General features: G+C 39.9%; 1 protein-coding gene across 1 annotated transcript in view; it reads left to right on the forward strand.

Moving 5' to 3' along the window:
* The window catches only part of LOC134203663 (ionotropic receptor 21a-like), a 31,107-nt gene extending 17,124 nt beyond the window's left edge, over positions 1-13,983 (forward strand). The window contains exons 3-5 of the mRNA XM_062678544.1: positions 12,285-12,526; positions 12,588-12,921; positions 12,984-13,983. Coding sequence (XP_062534528.1) covers positions 12,285-12,526; positions 12,588-12,921; positions 12,984-13,983 — 1,576 coding nt within the window. The remainder of the gene's footprint in view (positions 1-12,284; positions 12,527-12,587; positions 12,922-12,983) is intronic.
* Positions 13,984-20,189: the final 6,206 nt, after the last annotated feature.

Raw genomic sequence — 20,189 nt, forward strand, 5'->3', positions numbered from 1 at the left:
AGGCGTTCCTCTGGGAATCCCTCCTGGAGTTACTCCGAAAACTCCTCCTGGAGTTCCTCCGGGAATTCCTCTAAGAGTTTCTTTAGAGTTCGTTCAGGTCAAAGAAACTTCAAGAGGAACATTTGGATGAACTGCTGGAAGCATTCTAGAAGGAACGCTAAGGGAAATTCCTACAGGAACTCTAGGAGGAATTTCTGTAGGAACTCCAAGAGGAATTCCTGTAGGAACTTCAGAAAGAATTCCTGTAAGAACTCCAGGAAGAATTCCTGATGGAACTCCAAGAGGAATTCTTCCAGTGAGAACATTCTACTAAAAAAGAGATAAGTAACTTTTTTCCAGGAGGAATTCTTGAAGGAACTCCAGGAGGAATTCATGGAGAAACTCCAGGAGGAATTCCTGAAGGAACTCCATGAGGAATTGCTTAAGGAACTCCAGGAGGAGTTCCTGAAGAACTATGAGATTATTTCTTGGATTAATGAGTAATTCCAGGAAGAACTCCAGCAGCAATTTCTGGCTGAACTCAAAGGAGGAATCCCCGGAGGAACTCCAGGAAAAAATCCTGAAGGAGCTCAAGGAGGAATTCCTAAAGGAACTCCAGTAGGAATTCCTGAAGGAACTCCAGGAAGAATTCCTGGAACTTTCTAAAGGAACTCCAGGAGGAATTCCTGAAGAAATCCATTTCTAGAGGAATTTCAAGAGAAATTCGTGGAGGAACACCAAAAGAAATTCCTGTAAGAAATCCAAGAAAAATTCCTGGAGGAATTTCAAGAGAATTTCCTGGAGGAGCTTCAGGATGTATATCTTGATGACTCCTGCAGGAATTCCTGAAGGAACTCGAGTCATCCCTGGAAGAACTTCAGAAGCAATTCCTAGAGGAACTTACGGAGCAATTCCTGGAGGAACTTCAGGAGCATTTCCTGGAGGAACTTCAGGAGCAATTCCTGGATTAACTTCAGGAGCAATTCATGAAGGAACTCCAGGAGAACTTCCTGGAGAAACTCTAATAGGAATTCCTGGAAAAACTCCTGGAGGAATTCCTAGAAGAACTCTAGGATGAATTGCTGGAAAAATTCCAGGAGGAATTTCTGGAAGATCTTCAGTAGTTATCCTGGAGAAATTCTAAGAGAAAATCCTGGAGAAATTTCTAGGACTTATTTCAGGAAGAACTTCACGAGTACTTCCAGGAGATATTCCTAGACAAACTCCAGGAAGAAATCGTGGAACTCCTTAAAGATCTTTTAAAGGAATTGGGGGTATCTAAAAGGAATTCCTGGAGAAATTCTTGGTAGAAACTCGGAAAGGATTCCCGTCGGCATCCCGAAAGAATAACCGTCCGAATCTCGAAAGGATTTTCGTCGTAATCACGAAAGGATTGCAATCGAAATTCCAAAAGTGTTCCCGCCGGAATCTCGAAGGATTCCCGTCGTAATCTCGAAGGATTCCCGTTGTAATTTTGAAAGAATTCCCGTCGGAATCCCGAAAGGATTTTCGTCGGAATCACGAAAGGATTCCCGTCAAAATCCCCAAAAGATTTCCGTCCGAATCCCTTATGGATTCCTATTAGGATCCCCAAAGGACTCCCGTCAGAATTCCCAGAAGCTTCCCGTCGGAATCCTCTGATAATTTCCGTCAGAATCCCTAACGAACTCTTGTGTGATTTCCCAAAAATCCGGAATCGCGAAAGAATTCCCGTCGGTATCTTGAAAGGACTCCCGTCTGAATCTCCAAAGAATTTCCCTCGGAATCCTAAAAGGATTTCCGTTGGAATACCAAAAGGGTTCCCGTCGGAATCCTGAAAGGGCTCTCTTCGGAATCCCGAAAGAATTCCTGTCTGAATCCAGAAAGGATTCTCGTCGTCATATCGAAAGGTTTCCCGTCGGAATCCCAAAAGATTCTTAATGGATTCCTATCGGAATCCCCAATGAAAAAGTATTCCTCCAAAGAACGCCCGTCAAAATACCCAGAAGCTCCCCGTCAGAATCCTCAAAAACTCTTGTCGGAATTCCCTAAAGATTAATTCCTTAAAGATTCACGTCGGAATCCCAAATGATTTCCGTAGGAATCTCGTCGCAATACCAAAAAATTTCCATCGGAATCACGGAAGTATTCTCTTCGTTAGTCTCTGGGAAATTACGCTCTCACTGTTTCATCTTTTTAAATAACGTTGTCGTTGCAAGGTATTAGACTCTGTATGTGCTCATAGTTGCTACCGAGACCTTGTTTACTCGCAGCTCTTCCACCGCTTCTACAAAGCGATTTTTCTCGGAAGATACGGTGGAGATTCACTCTCTTGGCACTTCAGCTCTTCGAAGCCGTAGGCGCTGAAAACATTCTTACTGTTTTCGCTACAATCGCCCGAACTGCAACGGTTGCTACATAGTCCCGGGTCGAACACTTCCAGCAACGACACTCGCGAATTGTCTTCGGATCCGCGGGAATTCTGGATCTCTACCGTGAAATCCTTCTTCTTGTGCCGGCATTCCGCTGGATTTGACGTTTAAAAAGCTTCAGAATCAAAACAAACAACATTCTTCTTTGCATTATTTTTGTTTTGGAAAATTTGGAGCGCATCTGGATTCTGGTCCAAATGTGAACAAAATTGAAACAAAAGTGTATGACAGATTCATTTATTTGAAACGAAACTGTTCGAAAAACAGATTTGGACCGCCCCGGTGAAAATGGGAAATTTAGATTTGGTCTATTCTACTGTCAAAGTTTGGAATAGAACGCGACCAGTGAAAACGTCCTTATATGCCGCGCTCTATTGACAGTTGCGTAAAACCTCCGCATATCGTTTCAATCCATGTTCTCCGGCGCTTTAGCTATCACACTCTCTTCGCGTTGCCTTTTTCTTCCGCGGTGGATTCGTTTCTCTTCTGCCCTTGCTACACTGTACCGGTCTCTGTTGGAACGGGTACGAGCCACCAGCATTCGACTCCTAGCAACATTTTTCTTGTCCGTCACTTGCTGGCTTTCCTCATCAAACCAACCATTTCGTTGGCGTCCCTGTGTAGTGCCTAACACTTCCTGCGCTGTTTTAGTCACAGCTTCGTGGTTATTTTCCCACAATCTGTTGACGTCGCCTGATCCCGTGGCATCTCCTATCCACTCGTCTAGCTTTTGGTGGTACTATTCAGCAACTTCTTCAACTGACAAGCGTTGGATATTGAAACGCATCGTTCTGTTGTTTCGTGAATTCGTGACGCTGGAAAGTCGCGCCCGAATTTTTGCAACTATAAGGTAGTGATCCGAGTCAATGTTCGGACCTCTGAAGGACCTTACATCTATAACATCCGAGAAATGTCGTCCATCGATCAGTACGTGGTCTATCTGTGAGCAAGTGTATCTACTCGGATGTCGCCAGGTGAGTTTGTGTATATTCTTACGTGCGAACTAGGTACTGCTGATTGTCATCCCTCTAGCAGCAGCAAAGGTTTCAAGTCTCAGACCGTTATCATTGGTAGCGGAATGAAGGCTTTTCGGACCAATGACAGGTCGAAAGAAATTTTCTCTTCCGATCTGTGCATTTGAATCCCTGATGACAATCTTTACAACGTGTGTTGGGCACTCTCCGTAGGCCTTATCAAGGCTCTCATAGAACTTCACGCCGTCAGGCTTATTGTTCGTTGGGGCATAGATGCTGATCAGACTATAGTTGAAGAATTTGCCCTTCATTCTCAACACGGAAATGCGGTCTTTTATCGGCTTCCACCGGATAACACGCTTCATCTGCTTCCCGATCACCATGAAGGCAACTCCTCGTTCTGCTCTGTCAGCGCCGCAATAGTAGATGTGGTGGTTTTATACTATTTCCCCGAAAAACAATTAGCGGATTTTTTTCGCGGTACGACATTCCGCGGAATGTACCAATGTACCGAAAAACATTTCGCGGAATGTACTTTTCACCGAAAATCATTCCGCGGAATGCCTTTTGGCGGAATTCAGTTAGAATAATTATCAATGAAATATTTAGCGATTTCTGCTTGATTATATACAATCCGGGCTAAATTCTTAAGGATTGCGATTTAAATAATGAACAAAGGTAATGTTTCCTTTGTATGACCCCTAGGGTGACTCAAATTAGTATGGGAAAAAACCTTTTTCAATTTTTTTGATGGGCCGCCCTCTTATTCGTTTCTATTTGATGCCCTTATGCTCTGGACAAAATTTCAGCCAAATCGGTCAACGTTTGGGCGGTGCTAAACTCGTTGGAAGTTTATATGCAAAAATGTATGCAGGAACATCCAAAAACAGTAAATTGCAGTTGGACTACACAACTTACGATGAAGAACTATGATACTCATTCAGATCTTGGAGAATTTAATACAGAATGTTATGCAGAAAGCCGCGAGAAGATTAGAGTTTGCCCGGCTAAGTTATTAGCATTTATCTGAAGTGGGGTTTGAGCAAATTTCGTTTCTTTTACCTTTGAAAAGAAATAAATTCACCCCTACAACACTCCAGTAAAATGCTAATATCTTCGCATAATAAACTCTAATCTTCTCGCGGTTTGAAATGGATACGTTTGCTCGGTATAAAGAAAAGAAAGGAGGTAATCCCTTCTATCAATTAACGCATCTGCCCGGTAAAGGGAAAAGATAATGCCTACTTTGAATGGATGCGTCTGCCCTAGGGATGGTCAAGTTTCACATTTTGCAAAACCAAACCCGACCCGATTTGTAAATTTCCTTCAAACCCGGGCCCGACCCGATCCCGGAATATTTTTTTTTCAAACACGGACCCAACCCGTACCCGAGAATTTTGTAAACCCGTACTCGACCCAAAACCAACATAATTTAATTATTTAAGCCCGCACTAATCTAGATATTTTCTGTTCTTTTATAATTCGAAAAAATGTAAGCCCAAACAACGAACTGGCCTCACAATTAACAAAACTGAATAAAATAATATTCAGTGTTTTATTTCTTAAGCCCGGACCCGATTTTTTTTTATCTCACAATCCCGTACCCGACCCAAACCTGATATTGTACTAATTTTTCAAACCCGAACCCGACACGAACCTATCTCTAGTCTGCCCGGTATAAAGCTACAAGAAGAACACGAACACAAGCGACAAGAAGAAAACACGTCTGCCCGGTATAAGGTGAAGGGAGGAGTAAAGCCTTCTTTGAATGGATGCATCTGCCCCGTATAAGGCGAAAGGAGATAATAATGCCTTCTTTTAAAAAACGCGTCTTCTCGGTATAATCCGAAGGGATGGGTAATGCCTCTTTTAAATGGATGCATTTGCTTATACCGGGCGAAAGGAGTTGATAATACCTTCTTTAAAACAACGGGTCTACCCGGTATAAGGCGAAGGGAGGAGTAACGTCTTCTTTAAATTGATGCATCTACCCGGTATAAGGCGTAAGGAGTTGGTAAGGCCTTCTTTGTATCGATGCGTCTGCCCGGTATAGCGCGAAAGTAGTTAATAAAACCTTCTTTTAAAGAACGTATCTATCCGGTATAAAGCGAAGGGAGGGGTAATGCCTTCTTTAAATGGTAGCGTCTGCTCGATACGAAGCGAAGAGAGGATGTAATGCCATATTTGAATGAATACGTTTTTTTTCGTATAAAGCGAAAGGAGGATATAAAGGATTATTCATAAACACGTAACAAAGTAAAGAGAGGAGATAATCCCTTCATAACATCTGGCCCATCTGCCAGATATTATAAAGGATTTGTAAGGGAAAATAGAAATTTTGAAAACTAATTCTACTATGCTGAAGGAGGCTGAGTTCAACTTCTGTTTCGGTCTAGGAAATTTATTTTTTTAGGTATAAAAGTTTAAACGTGTTATACAAATGCAAAGAAAAATGGTAACTTGGCTTAAGAACTTCACAGGTAATAATTGTGGAATTGCTGAACGAACACTAAGTTATTATTATTAATATTTCGCGAAATGGTGCATTCCGCCAAAAGTTATTCGGGCAAAAGGTACAAACCGCCAAACGTCATTCCGCGAAATGTTCAACCGCGAAAATGAATTCCGCGAAATAGTTTTCGGCGAAATGTTATTCAATCAGATGTGGTACTTGAATGAAGTGCTACTGTATTTCTTGCCACGCTCACGTCGACCTTATGCAGCTCACGAGCCAGGAGTTCAATACGTGCGGGGTCATTCAAAGTTCTCGCGTTCCAGGATTCGACTTTCCAATCGTTGTCCTTTATTCGTTGCAGGGTCTGTTGCCGTTGAATCCGTTTACTCTACTTTAGCCTTTCTTTGTAACTGTAGAATCTTTGGTAGGCTACCTTACCAGGGTTGTGCAACCTACATCGCGTTGAAGAGGCTGCCTTCTCGATGCTGACACGATGCAGCACGATGTGCACAGTTTAGTTTAGAGTCCCTCGCTGGCACTCGGACGATGATCAGCCGCCCCTAACATGGGGAACAGACGCTATTGTGACCCGCTCCTAACATGGAGAAAAGACGCTCGATCAGATTTGCACCTCCTGTGAGGAGCAAATCCCCCATTCCCTGTCAGCATACGACCATAGTTCCCACCCTTCTCTAAGGTTGCTCGTATCCCGGCCAGCACCACGAGGAGGTAGGAATAGGAGTTGCTGGGTAAGAGGCTAAGGACCGCGAAATGGGGTTTTTTATTCCTTCGGGTACGCGAAGTACCAATGCACAATGGTCGGAACCCGTGATTTGATGCACTTAATTGTGTTGTGCCCAAACGGCTGGTATGATCTAAATAATGTTTTCAGAGAAAAAAATCACAAAAATATTGCCCATATTTCAGTGGATTTTATTTTTCCTACCAGTGGATTTTAGTACCTACTATTGAAAAAGTTGAAAATCTAACCTTTTTCACGAACGTGATAAAAAAAAAGTTTCTACGGCAAAGTTGTATGACATTTTGCTATAGAAACTTTTTTCCTACGATGAATACTTTTGGAGATATGAGCGTTTTTTTATGGAAACCCCCTTAAATTTAGTATTTTTGGTATAATTTTTTTTCTAAACAAAACTCAGATTTGTGATGCTCTACAAAAAAACTACGCCTACTGATAAATATAAAACTTTGCTACGACAACTATATCAAAAGTAATGAACCTTTAAAGTCAATTTCACACTGATCTCAATTGCGTATAGGGGAGAAGGTGGCAAACCGAATCACAATGTCAAGTACTTTTCTGAAAGTTCAGACTTCATACTATAAAGAAGTGAAAGTTTCGAGAGTGCCAATTCATAAACGAAGAATTGGCGTAATTCAAAATTTGGAGTTTTCTTTAGAAAAATACACTATTTTTCAGTAAGATGCGTATAGGGGAGAGGATGGCACACCGGTCAGGAACATTTTAGAAAGTTTTTACTTTATGGTTTGAAGGTGTGATGGTTCAGTGAGTGCAGATTCACACACAAACAACTAGGGTCGGCTTCGACAGTACCTGAGAGGGAGCCCTCGAAACTCGCATCAAATTAAATAAATTCTGTCGTCAGACAACAATTAAATTTAAAACAAGAAAATAACAATCAAAGTGTGCGCCAACTGAAAGGCCAAATTTAGTTCTGAGTTGTTATGTTGCCTTAGAGAATTGGCTTGCACTGTCAGCTAGATCTCGGCTCAACTTGACACGCACATTTTTTAAACCTGTTTCTCCCCCACAGGACATTATTATATTCTTCTCCGTAATTTTATATGCATATATGGAAGAGATGGGATGTTGTTGATCTAGTGGAAGTTGTGTACCTAGCAAAAATGTGACATTTTGCCATTAAAACTTTTTTCCATAATGCATATTTTCAGAAGTTGCACGGAAGTTGTAAGCCAAATCAAAATGCTCAGTATTATCCAGTAAGCTTCATAATATTATATTATAAGTCAACCATTACGATTTGTTTTTTTTTTCTTGGGCATGGGAGAGGCTTCTAAGAAAAAGTGAAAGCAGTAGATAAGAATGATTCCTCAATGTATGTGCAATATAGAATCCTCATAGAAACATAAAAATATTATAATTAAAATGTCAAACATTGTGAGTATTTAAATCACCCATTTGATCATCCTGTAACGTTAGCCAATGCTCATTTTTTTTAAGTAAGTAGAAACCGAAAATATTTAAAATAAGCGCCATCTGTCTTCCTATGGACAATTTAAAAAATATTAAATATTAAATTAAAAATATTTGAACATTCAACATAATTATTCACTCAATTAGCGCCCACGAAATATCTATCACTACTATTTAATGCAGCACAAGCTATCACATAACTATTCGACAATGTTTGCCATCTCTCTCTGTCTTCTTCTGTGACATCCGCCACTACACATAACTACTTATTCAATGTTTATTAAGTAATTTCATATTTACCAATTTCCAGGATTCTATACCAATCTACTATTTATGCATTTGTAAATCCAAGAAACTAGCTTAATAATACTCTTATGGCATAAGAAAATTTATTTGACCAGACCGAAAAATGAACCCAGCCATATCGACATTGCAGTCAAACATCTAACCGCTATTATAGGTCGAGAAAGGTCATAACTTCTTCCATATACCCATATACGCATATGAAATTAACGAAGTAGATGTGCTTGTTCTGCGTCTCGAATGACCCGAGGATTGTCGATTTCGACACGACTTACGTAAAACGACCGTGTATTTCAGATGGGAGGTATCGACAATTGTCACTTCAATCGAAACGCTTCACCTTATACGAGACGCAGAATAAGCACAAGTTGTCAAAGGCAAGACACTGTTGTTACAATTCTAGTTATTTATGTGTAAATTGGCACTCACCAAACCTTCACACTTTTAAACTATAGAATGAAAACTTTCAAAAATGTGCCTAATATTGTGTCCCGGTGTGCCACCCTCTCCTTTATACGCATCTTATTGAAAAATAGTGTATTTTTCTAAAGAAAACTCCATACTTTTGAATTACGCCAATTCTTCGTTTATGAATTGGCGTTCACAAAACTTTCACTACTTTATAGTATGAAGTCTAAGCTTTCAGAAGAGTACTTGACATTGTGATTCGGTTTGCCACCTTCTCCCCTATACGCAATTGAAATCAGTGTGAAATTGACTTTAAAAGTTCCACAACTTTTGATATAGTTGTCGTAGCAAAGTTTTATATTTATCAAAACGCGTAGCTTTTTAGTGCACACATTGTAGAACATCACAAATCTGAGTTTTGTTTAGAAAAAAAGTTATATCAAAAATACTAAATTTAAGGGAGTTTCCATAAAAACGCTCATATCTTCAAAAGTATTCATCGTAGGAAAAAATTTTCTATAGCAAAATGTTATATTTTTGCTAGATCTACAACTTTGCCTAAGAAACTTTTTTTTTATCACGTTCGTGAAAAAAAAATAGATTTTCAACTTTTTGAATAGTAGGTACTATTGAAAAATAAAATCCACTGAAATATGGGCAATATTTTTGTGATTTTTTTCTCCGAAGACACTATTTAGATCATATCAGCCGTTTGGGCACAAAACAATTAAGTGCATCAAATCACGGGTTCCGACCATTGTGCAATGGTACGCTTTACCCAGCATTTGCCGTGCCATCGCACCCATATCATCGGTATGGAAAAGTAGACCGTTTTGTCACTATAAAACACGAACTGTAAACCAGGTATTATGATCAGGAATTGCAATAAAAATATTTGACCATAACTTCCGAGCCCAGAGTCCGATCTAAGGAAAAATGGAACAATCTTCTCTGACAAATGCAACTTGTTGCGAGTAAATCGGTTTAGTATAAGTAGCCGAAAAAAGAGGTGGATTTTTTTACTCACACACATACGAACATTAACACACATGCACACACATACATCACCTCAATTCATCGAACTTAGTCGATCGGCACGGTATACAGGAAACAAGGTAGGCTCGTTAGAAAAATGACACTTCGAATGTGACGCATATTTTATCGCCACATGTTGGAGTACAAAAGTAAGCATGCTGCGACCGTATAGCATCGTCTCGGTCCAGCTTGTGCGAAGATAGCAGTGACGTCACATGTTTACATTCAAACTGAATGTTTACATACGTGATGAGCCTGCCTTGTTTTTTGTATGCCGTGGTCGATCGGTATATAACACTATGTATGTTCGGGCCTTCCTCGAAAAGGTTGGTTTTAGAGCAAATATATAGGAAGTCGTTCAAAAATGATGTCACAGGTTTTAGGGGGGAGGGGGTCTAAGACTTTATGACAGTATATGTACTAGGTATACAAAAAAGCGTGACAGAGGGGGGGAGGGGTCTAGAAATCCCAAAAAGTGGTGGACGTCATGTTTGAATTGCCCCTAGCCTCTTCTTCTTTTTCTTATTCTTATTGGCATCACATCCCTACTGGACAATGCCGCCTCGCTGCTTGTTCATTCAGTACTTCCACAGTTAGTAACTGCGAGGTTTCTAAGCCAAGTTATCATTCTTGCATTCGTATATCCTAAGGCTAACACGATGATACTTTTATGCCCAGGGAAGTAGAGATAATTTCCAATCCGAAAATTGTCTAGACCGGCACCGGGAATCGAATCAGCATGGCTTGCTTTGTAGCCACGCATCGTTACCTCGGTGATCAATGTTCCCCCGGATTACGGTACACCGTAGCTATGCATTGCTATGCTATGCTAACTAACCAATCACAAGTTAGTCATGCTTGGCGATTGCTGCTCGGCGCGCTAGATTCTCTGCAAGCTGCAGGCAATCTGAGTGGTTGCAGTCGAAACTGTGTTCCACTTCTTCACCGCGTGGCACATCCTCTGGATAAGGGTATCCGGGGTTGTGTCCTGACCGCGAATGTCTACCATAGCTCTTCTTTCGATGTCAAAACGAGGACATACGAACAGTATGTGCTCTGCAGTTTCATCAACACCTGGGCAGTCAGGGCAGACGGGGACCTCCGCATGCCTAAGCATGTGGAGGTACTACCGGAAGCACCCATGGCCTGACAGGAATTGTGTCAGATGGAAGTGAACTTCCCCATGGGGTCTTCCCACTCAGCTCGATATGTAAGGTAGCCGGTTGGTCCACATACCTTTAGAAGAGTTATCCCACGTGTGCTGCCATATAGCAACCGACGTCACCCTGATGCGTTCGCGGGCTCCTCTGGTACCACGTAGCTGGAAACACTCCTCGTCTCCCCGCCCTAGCAACACAGTTCGGATCGATTAAGTTTCAGCAACTCCAATGTGACAGGATTTGGTCGCATATGAGTCACAGTGTCTGGTATGTGACAAGTGTGCTTCTCGGGCGGATTACTAGCCTGGATGGCATCATGCTCGCTATCACACAGTCTGCATCGAGTAATATCGCGCGGTAGGCAGATATCTTGCTGCGCTACATCAAGCGGTACGTGCTCTTCTGATCAAAAGAGCCTCGTTTTGTGAAAATCTTTGAAATGATTAATCCACCTCAAAGTGGGATGAAAATATTACTTATCCATCTAAACCAGATATGCGCCTGTGTCTTAAGGAAAGTTATAGGGATGGTATTTTCCTAACTTTTTCCCACTTTTCCTAAGACACCTGATACTTATGGCCCCCCTAAAATCAGTTTTTGAGCAAAGCTTTTTAGTATACTGTGTTACGGTGTTTATTCTTGTCTAGTGGTTGAAGCTTGCGATTACACGATTTCAAGACGCTTCGACAAATTGAATTTTTCAAAGAAACAAGATCATTGTCAATATCACTTTTGGTATCCAAAGGAACGTCAATATCAACATCAAAATTCCTATCGATGAATCTGAGTGTGCTGCCGCATCGCTATAGATGCCGCACTTAAGAGATCCGGTAGAACAGACTTGAATTATTGGCGTAAATGAATAACCTGACCAAGACACAAGAGACGTTTCTTCAATCCCAGGGTCGACTAGCTACTGGGTAGTCGGGTTTTTCACGGTATACAAAAACCTAACAACACCAAACTTTCACTTTTCTTATATAATTTTATTTTTCCTATTTGTGGCATGTGCGTGTTGTTCTGTGTAATAAATTTGTGTGTTAAGTGTGAGCTAGTTTTAATGGTGGTACCGATAAATTCCGCTGCTGTACTGTGCCGGCCGGAATAGGTTGAGGTGCTTAGCTATAATTGATGTAGAGTACGTAGATATAATGTTAACTACAGTATGCCTCTTCCGGTTACTACTACTAGACACATGATCGTATTTGTCGTTTACCTTAGGTTAGAATTGAGTGTTTTGAATTATTATTCCTCAGAAAGCTACACATTCTAGGCATCATTGACCGCTTGTGTAGATCGGTCTGCATCTGATCACGCACGTTTTTCCGCATCACTTATATATATACTCATTTTATTTCTCAGATACCGCGCCATTCTCGGTCCGTTCCAGTGGCCCGTATGGTTGGCGCTGACGCTTACATACCTGATGGCGATCTTCCCGTTAGCTTTCTCGGACAAAATGAGCCTCCGTCACTTGATTGGAAACTGGACCGAAATCGAGAACATGTTTTGGTACGTATTCGGAACATTCACCAACAGTTTAACGTTCACCGGAGAAAACTCCTGGAGCAATACGAAGAAAACCTCAACCAGAATGTTAATCGGTGAGCATGAATCATCATCTGTAAAGCGTTGAAGTACGCAATAATGCTTATTAAATTTAAGGAATCTATTGGGTGTTTACGATCATTATTACATCGTGCTATACGGGTTCGATCATTGCGTTTGTGACGATGCCCGTGGTGCCGGAAACGATTGATTCGGTCGACCAGTTGCAAAGTGGCTTCTTTCGCTTCGTTACTCTAGACCGTGGAGGTTGGGAGCGATGGTTCATGAACTCCAGCGATTCGACAACGGATAAGATGATACAGAAGTTGAAGTTTGTTTCCAGCATTGACGAAGGAATTAGGAATGTTACGGAGGCTTTTCTTATTTCGTATGCATTTATAGGATCCAAAGCTGAGCTGGACTATTTGGTACAATCCAACTTCTCCGATGAGTAAGAAATTACCAAGTTTCTTAACAAAAAGAAACCAATTAAGCAAGAATTTTATATTTCAGATCAAACAATAGGCGGTATACGTTGCACGTGAGCAAACAATGTTTCTCCCTGTTCGGCGTTTCATACGTCTTTCAATTGAACTCGGTGTACAGGGACAAGTTCAACAATGCCATGTTGTATATGCAGGAAGCGGGAATAATGTCCAAGCTGTTGAAAGATGTTTCATGGGATATGCAAAAGACTAAAGATGGGCGTTATCGACAAGCATCTGTCGGGAAGGTACTCAAAGTTCCTACAGCCGGTGAAAAAGGCTTAACTGTGGGTGACACGGAAGGTATGTTTTTACTGATGGGCATTGGCTATCTGCTGGGGTTAGCTGTCCTTATCTCTGAATGGGTCGGTGGATGTAGCAACAAGTGCAGGGAAATTATCAAGGCCAGAAAGGAACGATTACTTAGTCCAAGTAGCTCAATTCCACAATCTAATACTTCATCAGCTAATCCAAATTCACCCAGGAAAAGACGACGACCATCGGATAAGGAGTATAGTCTGATGGATACAGCAGAAAACTGCTCTACAAGTCAGGCAACTCCCAACGAAACTGGATTAGGTAGTGATTCGTCAGATGTTAGTGAGGGAGGTTTACACAAGAAAAGTTTATCCGAAAGTGTTCACAATGTTAGTCCAAACACGTTGAAGGAAATGTACGAAGGACCGAACCGTAGACACTCCACTATCGTGTACATCGATGGTAAGATGATGTCTGAAGAGGAGGCGCGGCACTACGCTGCCACCAATAAAAGTAAACAAAAACACCATTCAAGTTTGAGTTCAGTTGTTGAGCATGAGGTAACACGGCTTTTCAAATACCTGGACGATCACACATCTACACAAGTGGATCTGAGGGAACGCCATCATCACCATCATCATCAGCATTCCAAGAAGAAATCCATGGAAGTAGAAGCTGAAGTTAATCACTCTGTTGAGGCACAGTTGGAAGCTAAGGCTAGCGAGAGCAACAGTCAGGAGGCTTCTTTTGGGGAGAAATTGATCCATTGAAAAAAAAATATTACAAATCTCATAGACCAATGATAGATCTTGACTTAACCTCACTTTTGGACAGTTCACAGAGCTTGTCCGCAAATAAAAATTCAAAACTTCCCTTGTCATAAGACGAGTTTGTACAATTCCATTCAGTTCCACTCACTACTTTATTGTACTTTTTGACAGATACGTATTTCGACCTCAATAGTAAGGCCGTCTTCAGTGTCTCGTACTTGACTCGTACGCACGTACGTACGAGACACTGAAGACGGCCTTACTGTTGAGGTCAAAACACGTATCTGTCAAAAGGTATAATAAAGTAGTGGAATAAATGGAACTGTAAAAACTCGTTTTATGATAAGTGAATACATTCCACTAAAAGCTTAAAATAATTTTCGTATCAGAACGTGTTCGCAAAGTCGAAGCAAATTCTGCTCTTCCCTCCTATGGGAAACCCCATTGCTATCTGTCGGAGTTTGAGTGAAACATGGCCGCCATCTCCTCCTCTCTGTTGCTCTACTGTAAAAACCCATAAAGAACTGTCATTGTTTGTGTGAAGAATTTTGCTTCGACTTCTCCAGAAACTAAGTCCCTGTGAACCAGCTCTGCGAACTGTCAAACTACACCACACAGAGCAAATAAAGAACCTAAAAAATGTTTAAAGAACTCAACTTTGAGTACGAAGTTCAAAAATTTAACACAATAGTAGGTAGTTTTCTCACTCTCTCTTTTGAATGTTGTTATAAACAAAGAGAGCTCTATTGATTCAACGAAAAGATATTTTAGTTACTAGATAAAGATTGTCGCTGTCGTCGCTGTCCGGAACATCTTTTGCTGGCGAGGATAGGGGAGCTAAATGTCAAAGAAGGAAAATCCATACGATTTGACAGGTATGTACCACACATGTTTCGGACAGCAGAACAAAGGGAACCGAAGCGACAATCTTTATCTAGTAACTAAAATATCTTTTATTCAACGTGATCTGTTCCGTGGTTGAAGCCAAATTTGAGGTTGTTTTCACCATAGTCCCGGGTGAGTGAAAACAACATAAATTTGAATTAGTGGAACCTCATAGTGGGTGAAAATTCAACACGGGAGTAAAGGTAAAGTACTCACCGCATTTTTTTCGCATTTTACTTATTTTTGGCTTCTTCCACGCAAGGGCGGATTTGAGTGAAAGGAACCGTAGAGTGAGTTGTTTCGCGACAGTCTAGAGACACTATAAACAAAGACAGGAAATGTTCCAGTTGGAATTCCAAAACTAATGTCAGTGTCAATCCAATCGAGCAAGAGACCTGTCATTCCAATAAATCGTGCTTGACATTTGGTGAGGGCCATTCTTTAGATATGTTTTAATTATTATTTTATTATTTTTTGATAGTTTTGGGCTAATCGACCTCAACAAATGGTTGAAAATAAACTTTACTTATTTGTATAGTGAATTTACAACCCGATGTGAGTTGATGAACGCAATACAAATTCAATATTTTTGAATCATGAAAATTGTATAGATTAATTTAAAAAAAAACTTTATTCAGCATCAGCAGTGTTGCGCATCAGCAGTGTCTGTTTATAGTATCTTTAATGCAGCATACACACTAGTCAAGTAGTTTGACGAACATTGACTCCGCCCCCAAGAAAACGCTTCGGTTGCTGCTTAGTTTGAACGCCTGTGAAGTTGGAAAAAAATAAAACGATTTGATTTTGGTTTGAGTTGCCGGGTGCGGAGTCAAGGTTCGCCAAACATGTTTGAACATTTGTAGTGAAGTTGCACAAACCCTCATATATTTGTTGATGGTTGGTGCTCAAGTTGGCGCTTCGGTCGTTCGTGTGTGATATTGTTGGCCGAATAAATTGATTATTCGTGCCGCTGTTGGTGAAACTTGATGGATGTTTGAATAAACGAGAGGTGGAGTCAATGTTGGTCAAACTGCTTGACCGTGTGTACGTTTCATAATGCAGTCTACTCGAATTCAAGTAAAAATAAGAAGAAGACAATCGACGGTGTTAACTTTGACAGATCTCACGGCTCAGCATAGGGAGCTCACTTTAAAATGATGATAATGAATTCTAGACTGAATTCAATTCAAATCTGAAACGGAAAAATTCTGAAATACATATTTGACAGCTTATTTTTTATTATTTGTATTATTTCCAGAAATGCATCTATTGTATAGTTCTGAAGTTTTTCCGTATCCTACATTCATCAGATGTTAAATAAATTAAGTCTACAATTTCTGAGTTTTTTTTTAAAGTGGGCTCCCTATGCTGAGCTGGTGATACCTGTTCGAAGCTAACGCCGACGGTTGTCTTCTTCTTATGTTTACTTGGAATCGTCTATAGAAGGTTGGTATTTATCTTGGGATCCTCATAATATGCACGTCGCATCTAAACCCAAAAAGGAAATCTGACAATTCCGGACCAATGCGATTTGGGCGTACATGATTTTGTAAACAAGCATTGGAATGCAAATTGCTACAAAAACAAGCACTTCCTGCAAAACCACGGTATATATTCGACAGAATAAGTTTTTCTTTATAAGATAAGGCCAATTAGTTTAGTAGGAAAACGCTTGAGTTCTAAGGGGCTATCCACAAATTACGTCACGCATATAGAGGTATGTTTGTTTGTGTTACACCAAAAACGCATTATGTAGGTAAGGTACCCCGGGGCAAGTGGGACCTAAAAAAACGCTAGTTCAGCGAAATCGTTAATGCATACTTAGAAAACAGGGTATTTCAGGACATTAACCACGGATACATCATTATATGCTTCCGTTGTTGAAGTGTAGACGTGTTGTAAGCCATTTATTCAGTTACAAAAATATTGGTAGTGACATAAATAAATTTACCTGTGGGACCCGCTTACCCCTTCAAACGGGGCAAGTGGGACCTATTCTGTTGTATACTGTCGGACGAAACTAATTTGAAGAATGCAGATATAATGTTCATGTAATTTCTGAGTCGTAGTATTTCCGATCATGGATGGAGGTTTATTGCTTGACAGACTTTTGTTTTGGGCAAAAAGAAAGGGATTACAATGTTAGCAAATATAAAAACAAGACAACAGCCTGTTTACTGTTTAATTGGCCTTTGTCTGGCTTTCCATTAGCTTACTTTCTTACCAAATGTGTTAGATGGAAGAGATGAGCAAATCTTTGTTCACTTTTCGAATGAATGTTTCTCTGTTTAGAACACAAATTATTACATAAATTAGAACTTCAAAAGGAACGTTTTTATTCATGCGATGCGCAGTGTTGTAAATTTGTAATAGAACGAAATGGCCAATTTATGTCTTAGGCAATTTATTTATCTGAAAATCTGTTAATCTGATGCGATGTTTAAAAATAACAAAACACAAGAAAAAACCTGTTGATCTATTGTAGAATAAATAGATTGTTTGCACTGTAAACGGAAAATTTAGCATAGCTATAACCATTGCTCTTTTCCATGAGGAAAATAATTTCCAGAAAGTAAAATACACATTTGGTAAATCAACTGTACACCACTTCTTAACAACGAAACCAACGATATCAACTGCATTTGATTCAGATCCATATGATATATGAGTGTCGAAGTTATTTTTCACTAGAAAACAATCTAAAAACAAGTAAAATGGCTCTATCGAAAATGTTTTTCAAATATGTCCCACTTGCCCCATGCATGTTAAAACTTAAGGGCAAGTGAAAATTTCAGATTTTGGCTTTAATCAAAACTTTTAAATCGTTCTCGATGTCACACAATTATTTAATTGCTCAAAATATTCACCTATCACATCAATGATGAATTTAGAAACGACTATTTTTTTGGAAATTCGTTGAATTAATATAAAAGTAATAGATTTTGCCGGTAGTTTAAAGTCATGATTAAACAATACCATTAGTATGGTGCCGCAAATGGTTTTGATTCCAATTTTTTTTGTGTCAGGCGAATTCGTTGATAGTTCTGCTTCATCTTTCTAGAACATTGTTACCATTAAAAACGTTCACCGATTAATTGGCAGCCATAGTACCCACTTACCCCGTATTTTCACTTGCCCCGGGGTACCTTATATTATGTACCTAAGAAATCTTGGCATATGCAGATTTTTATTCAAAATTGGGTAGAATACGGCATTAGTAGTATGCGACTATTAGAGGGAAATATAACAATATTTGTGTAATCTAATAATAATGAACAACTTATGCACATAATTTAGATCTGAACAAACAAATTAAAATTAAGGCTTTCATTTAAATATGTTTTAGCTTAAAATTCGAACTATTTGAACAATGATTGGCTGAAACAAACAACAAACTAAATTCTTGCCATTATCACAAATAACAGACATGGAGACTCATCCAATTTTTGTTGTTGAGATCATGTGTGAAGCAATCCTACTAATTATTTTCTCGTTACAGGTTAAATATGAGTTTATCCCCTTATAAAAATATATGTGATTCTCAAGCTTAATATATAAAGGACCAGTTACTTGTCGAAATTCTCTCAGATTGAACACCCAATTTTAAATAGTTCCCAGAAAATGTGTCTCCTTGTTAACCCTCCAGAAAGATTTACCTGCCAGTCACAAAATTCGGTTGAGTTGATCATTTTTATTATTTTTCTCACTACGCGTGGGTTTAAAAGTAAAACCACAGATAACAGATAGTTAAGCTACAACGCATTTTATCTAAAATCTTGTGTAAGCTTTTGAATTGATATACGTTGACTCACTACACTCACAAAAAAACTCCGCATTATATTCATGAGTTTACACATGGATTTTTGCAATGGGGGTAGCGAAATGGATTCCATAGTTTCGACATATATATTCCATGCGCCGACATGCATTGCATGAGTGTTCACACATGCTATCCATGTGGGTCATAGTATACATGTGTGAATTTATATGCAAATAAGTATGTGCCGACACATGATATGCATATTTCAAAATACATGGATTTTTGCCATAAAGTATGTGTCGATTTTCCTGAGTGTACTGCCATCTACTCAACTGATTGCAGAAGTACATATGGACGCAACTGATTAGCAATAGTCGAACGCAGCCAATACTCCATTGCACAGTGACGTCACGCACGACTTTTGACAGGTACTGGTCCTGTCGTTTACAGACGACTTTATTTTAATTTTGAGATACTTCTATCATTCTTTGGATTTCCCGATTGATAATTACCTAAACTTATCGATAATTACCAATATTTGAATGCGGAATGTACAGATTGTCTTCAACATCGTGAAATATGCAGATTAAATTTGGATAAAAAAAATTCGAAGTTCGAAACGTAAACAACAGGACCAGTACCTGTCAAAATAGTGAGGTTAGGTTTGCCGCGCGCAATGACCTATACGCTTGACAGTCACAATGAATGAATTATTGGCAGTGGCTGATTTTCTACCCGCCGCTGCCACATCCAGGCGCTATAGTATATGCGTAAAATAGCCAGCATGAGTTAACCGTCAGAAATTTGTATGGCGAAAGACATCTAATGCGGGTTTTCTCCAAATTAGGAACCTTTCATAAAAAAATATTTGTTACCGGTTATGTAGGAAGGTGTCCGCTACTACGCCTACCAAATATTTTTTCGATGTAGGTGCTTAATTTTGAGAAATCGAACCTTAGATGCCTTTCGCCATACTGATTTCAGAAAGTTAACTCCTAGTGTGCCGCTGTAAGCACGCTCAAAGTGGGCGATTCATTGCCCGCTTTGAGCGTGCTTACAGCTGCACACTAGGAGTTAACTTTCTGAAATCAGTATGGCGAAAGGCATCTAAGGCTCGATAGTAGCGTAGTAGCGGACACCATTCTTTATAACCGGTACCAAATAGTTTTTAATGAAAAGTTCCTCATTTTGAGAAAACCCGCGTTAGATGTCTTTCGCCATACAAATTTCTGGGGGTTAACTCTTGCTGGCTATATGCGCATATACGATAGCGCCTGGATGTGGAAGCGGCGGGTAGAAAATCAGCCACTGCCAATAATTCATTGGGGTGCGTTTCACATATAAATGATCGTCGCCATCTCCAAACGAATCCAATTGCATTCCAAATGTTCGATACATTTGGATCAACGGGTGCGGATGTTTACACACGTATCGGATACCAGCCTAAATATCTGTTATCTGTGGTAAATCCATGACTCAAAAGCAAGCGTAAAGCTTAGTTATATGTACTTCCAACCGCCAAATAAATCGATTTCTTACGGAATGTCATTTATAAGTTCCT

The sequence above is a fragment of the Armigeres subalbatus genome, unplaced genomic scaffold (assembly GCF_024139115.2).
Source record: "Armigeres subalbatus isolate Guangzhou_Male unplaced genomic scaffold, GZ_Asu_2 Contig205, whole genome shotgun sequence".
In the NCBI taxonomy this organism is placed as follows: domain Eukaryota; kingdom Metazoa; phylum Arthropoda; class Insecta; order Diptera; family Culicidae; genus Armigeres; species Armigeres subalbatus.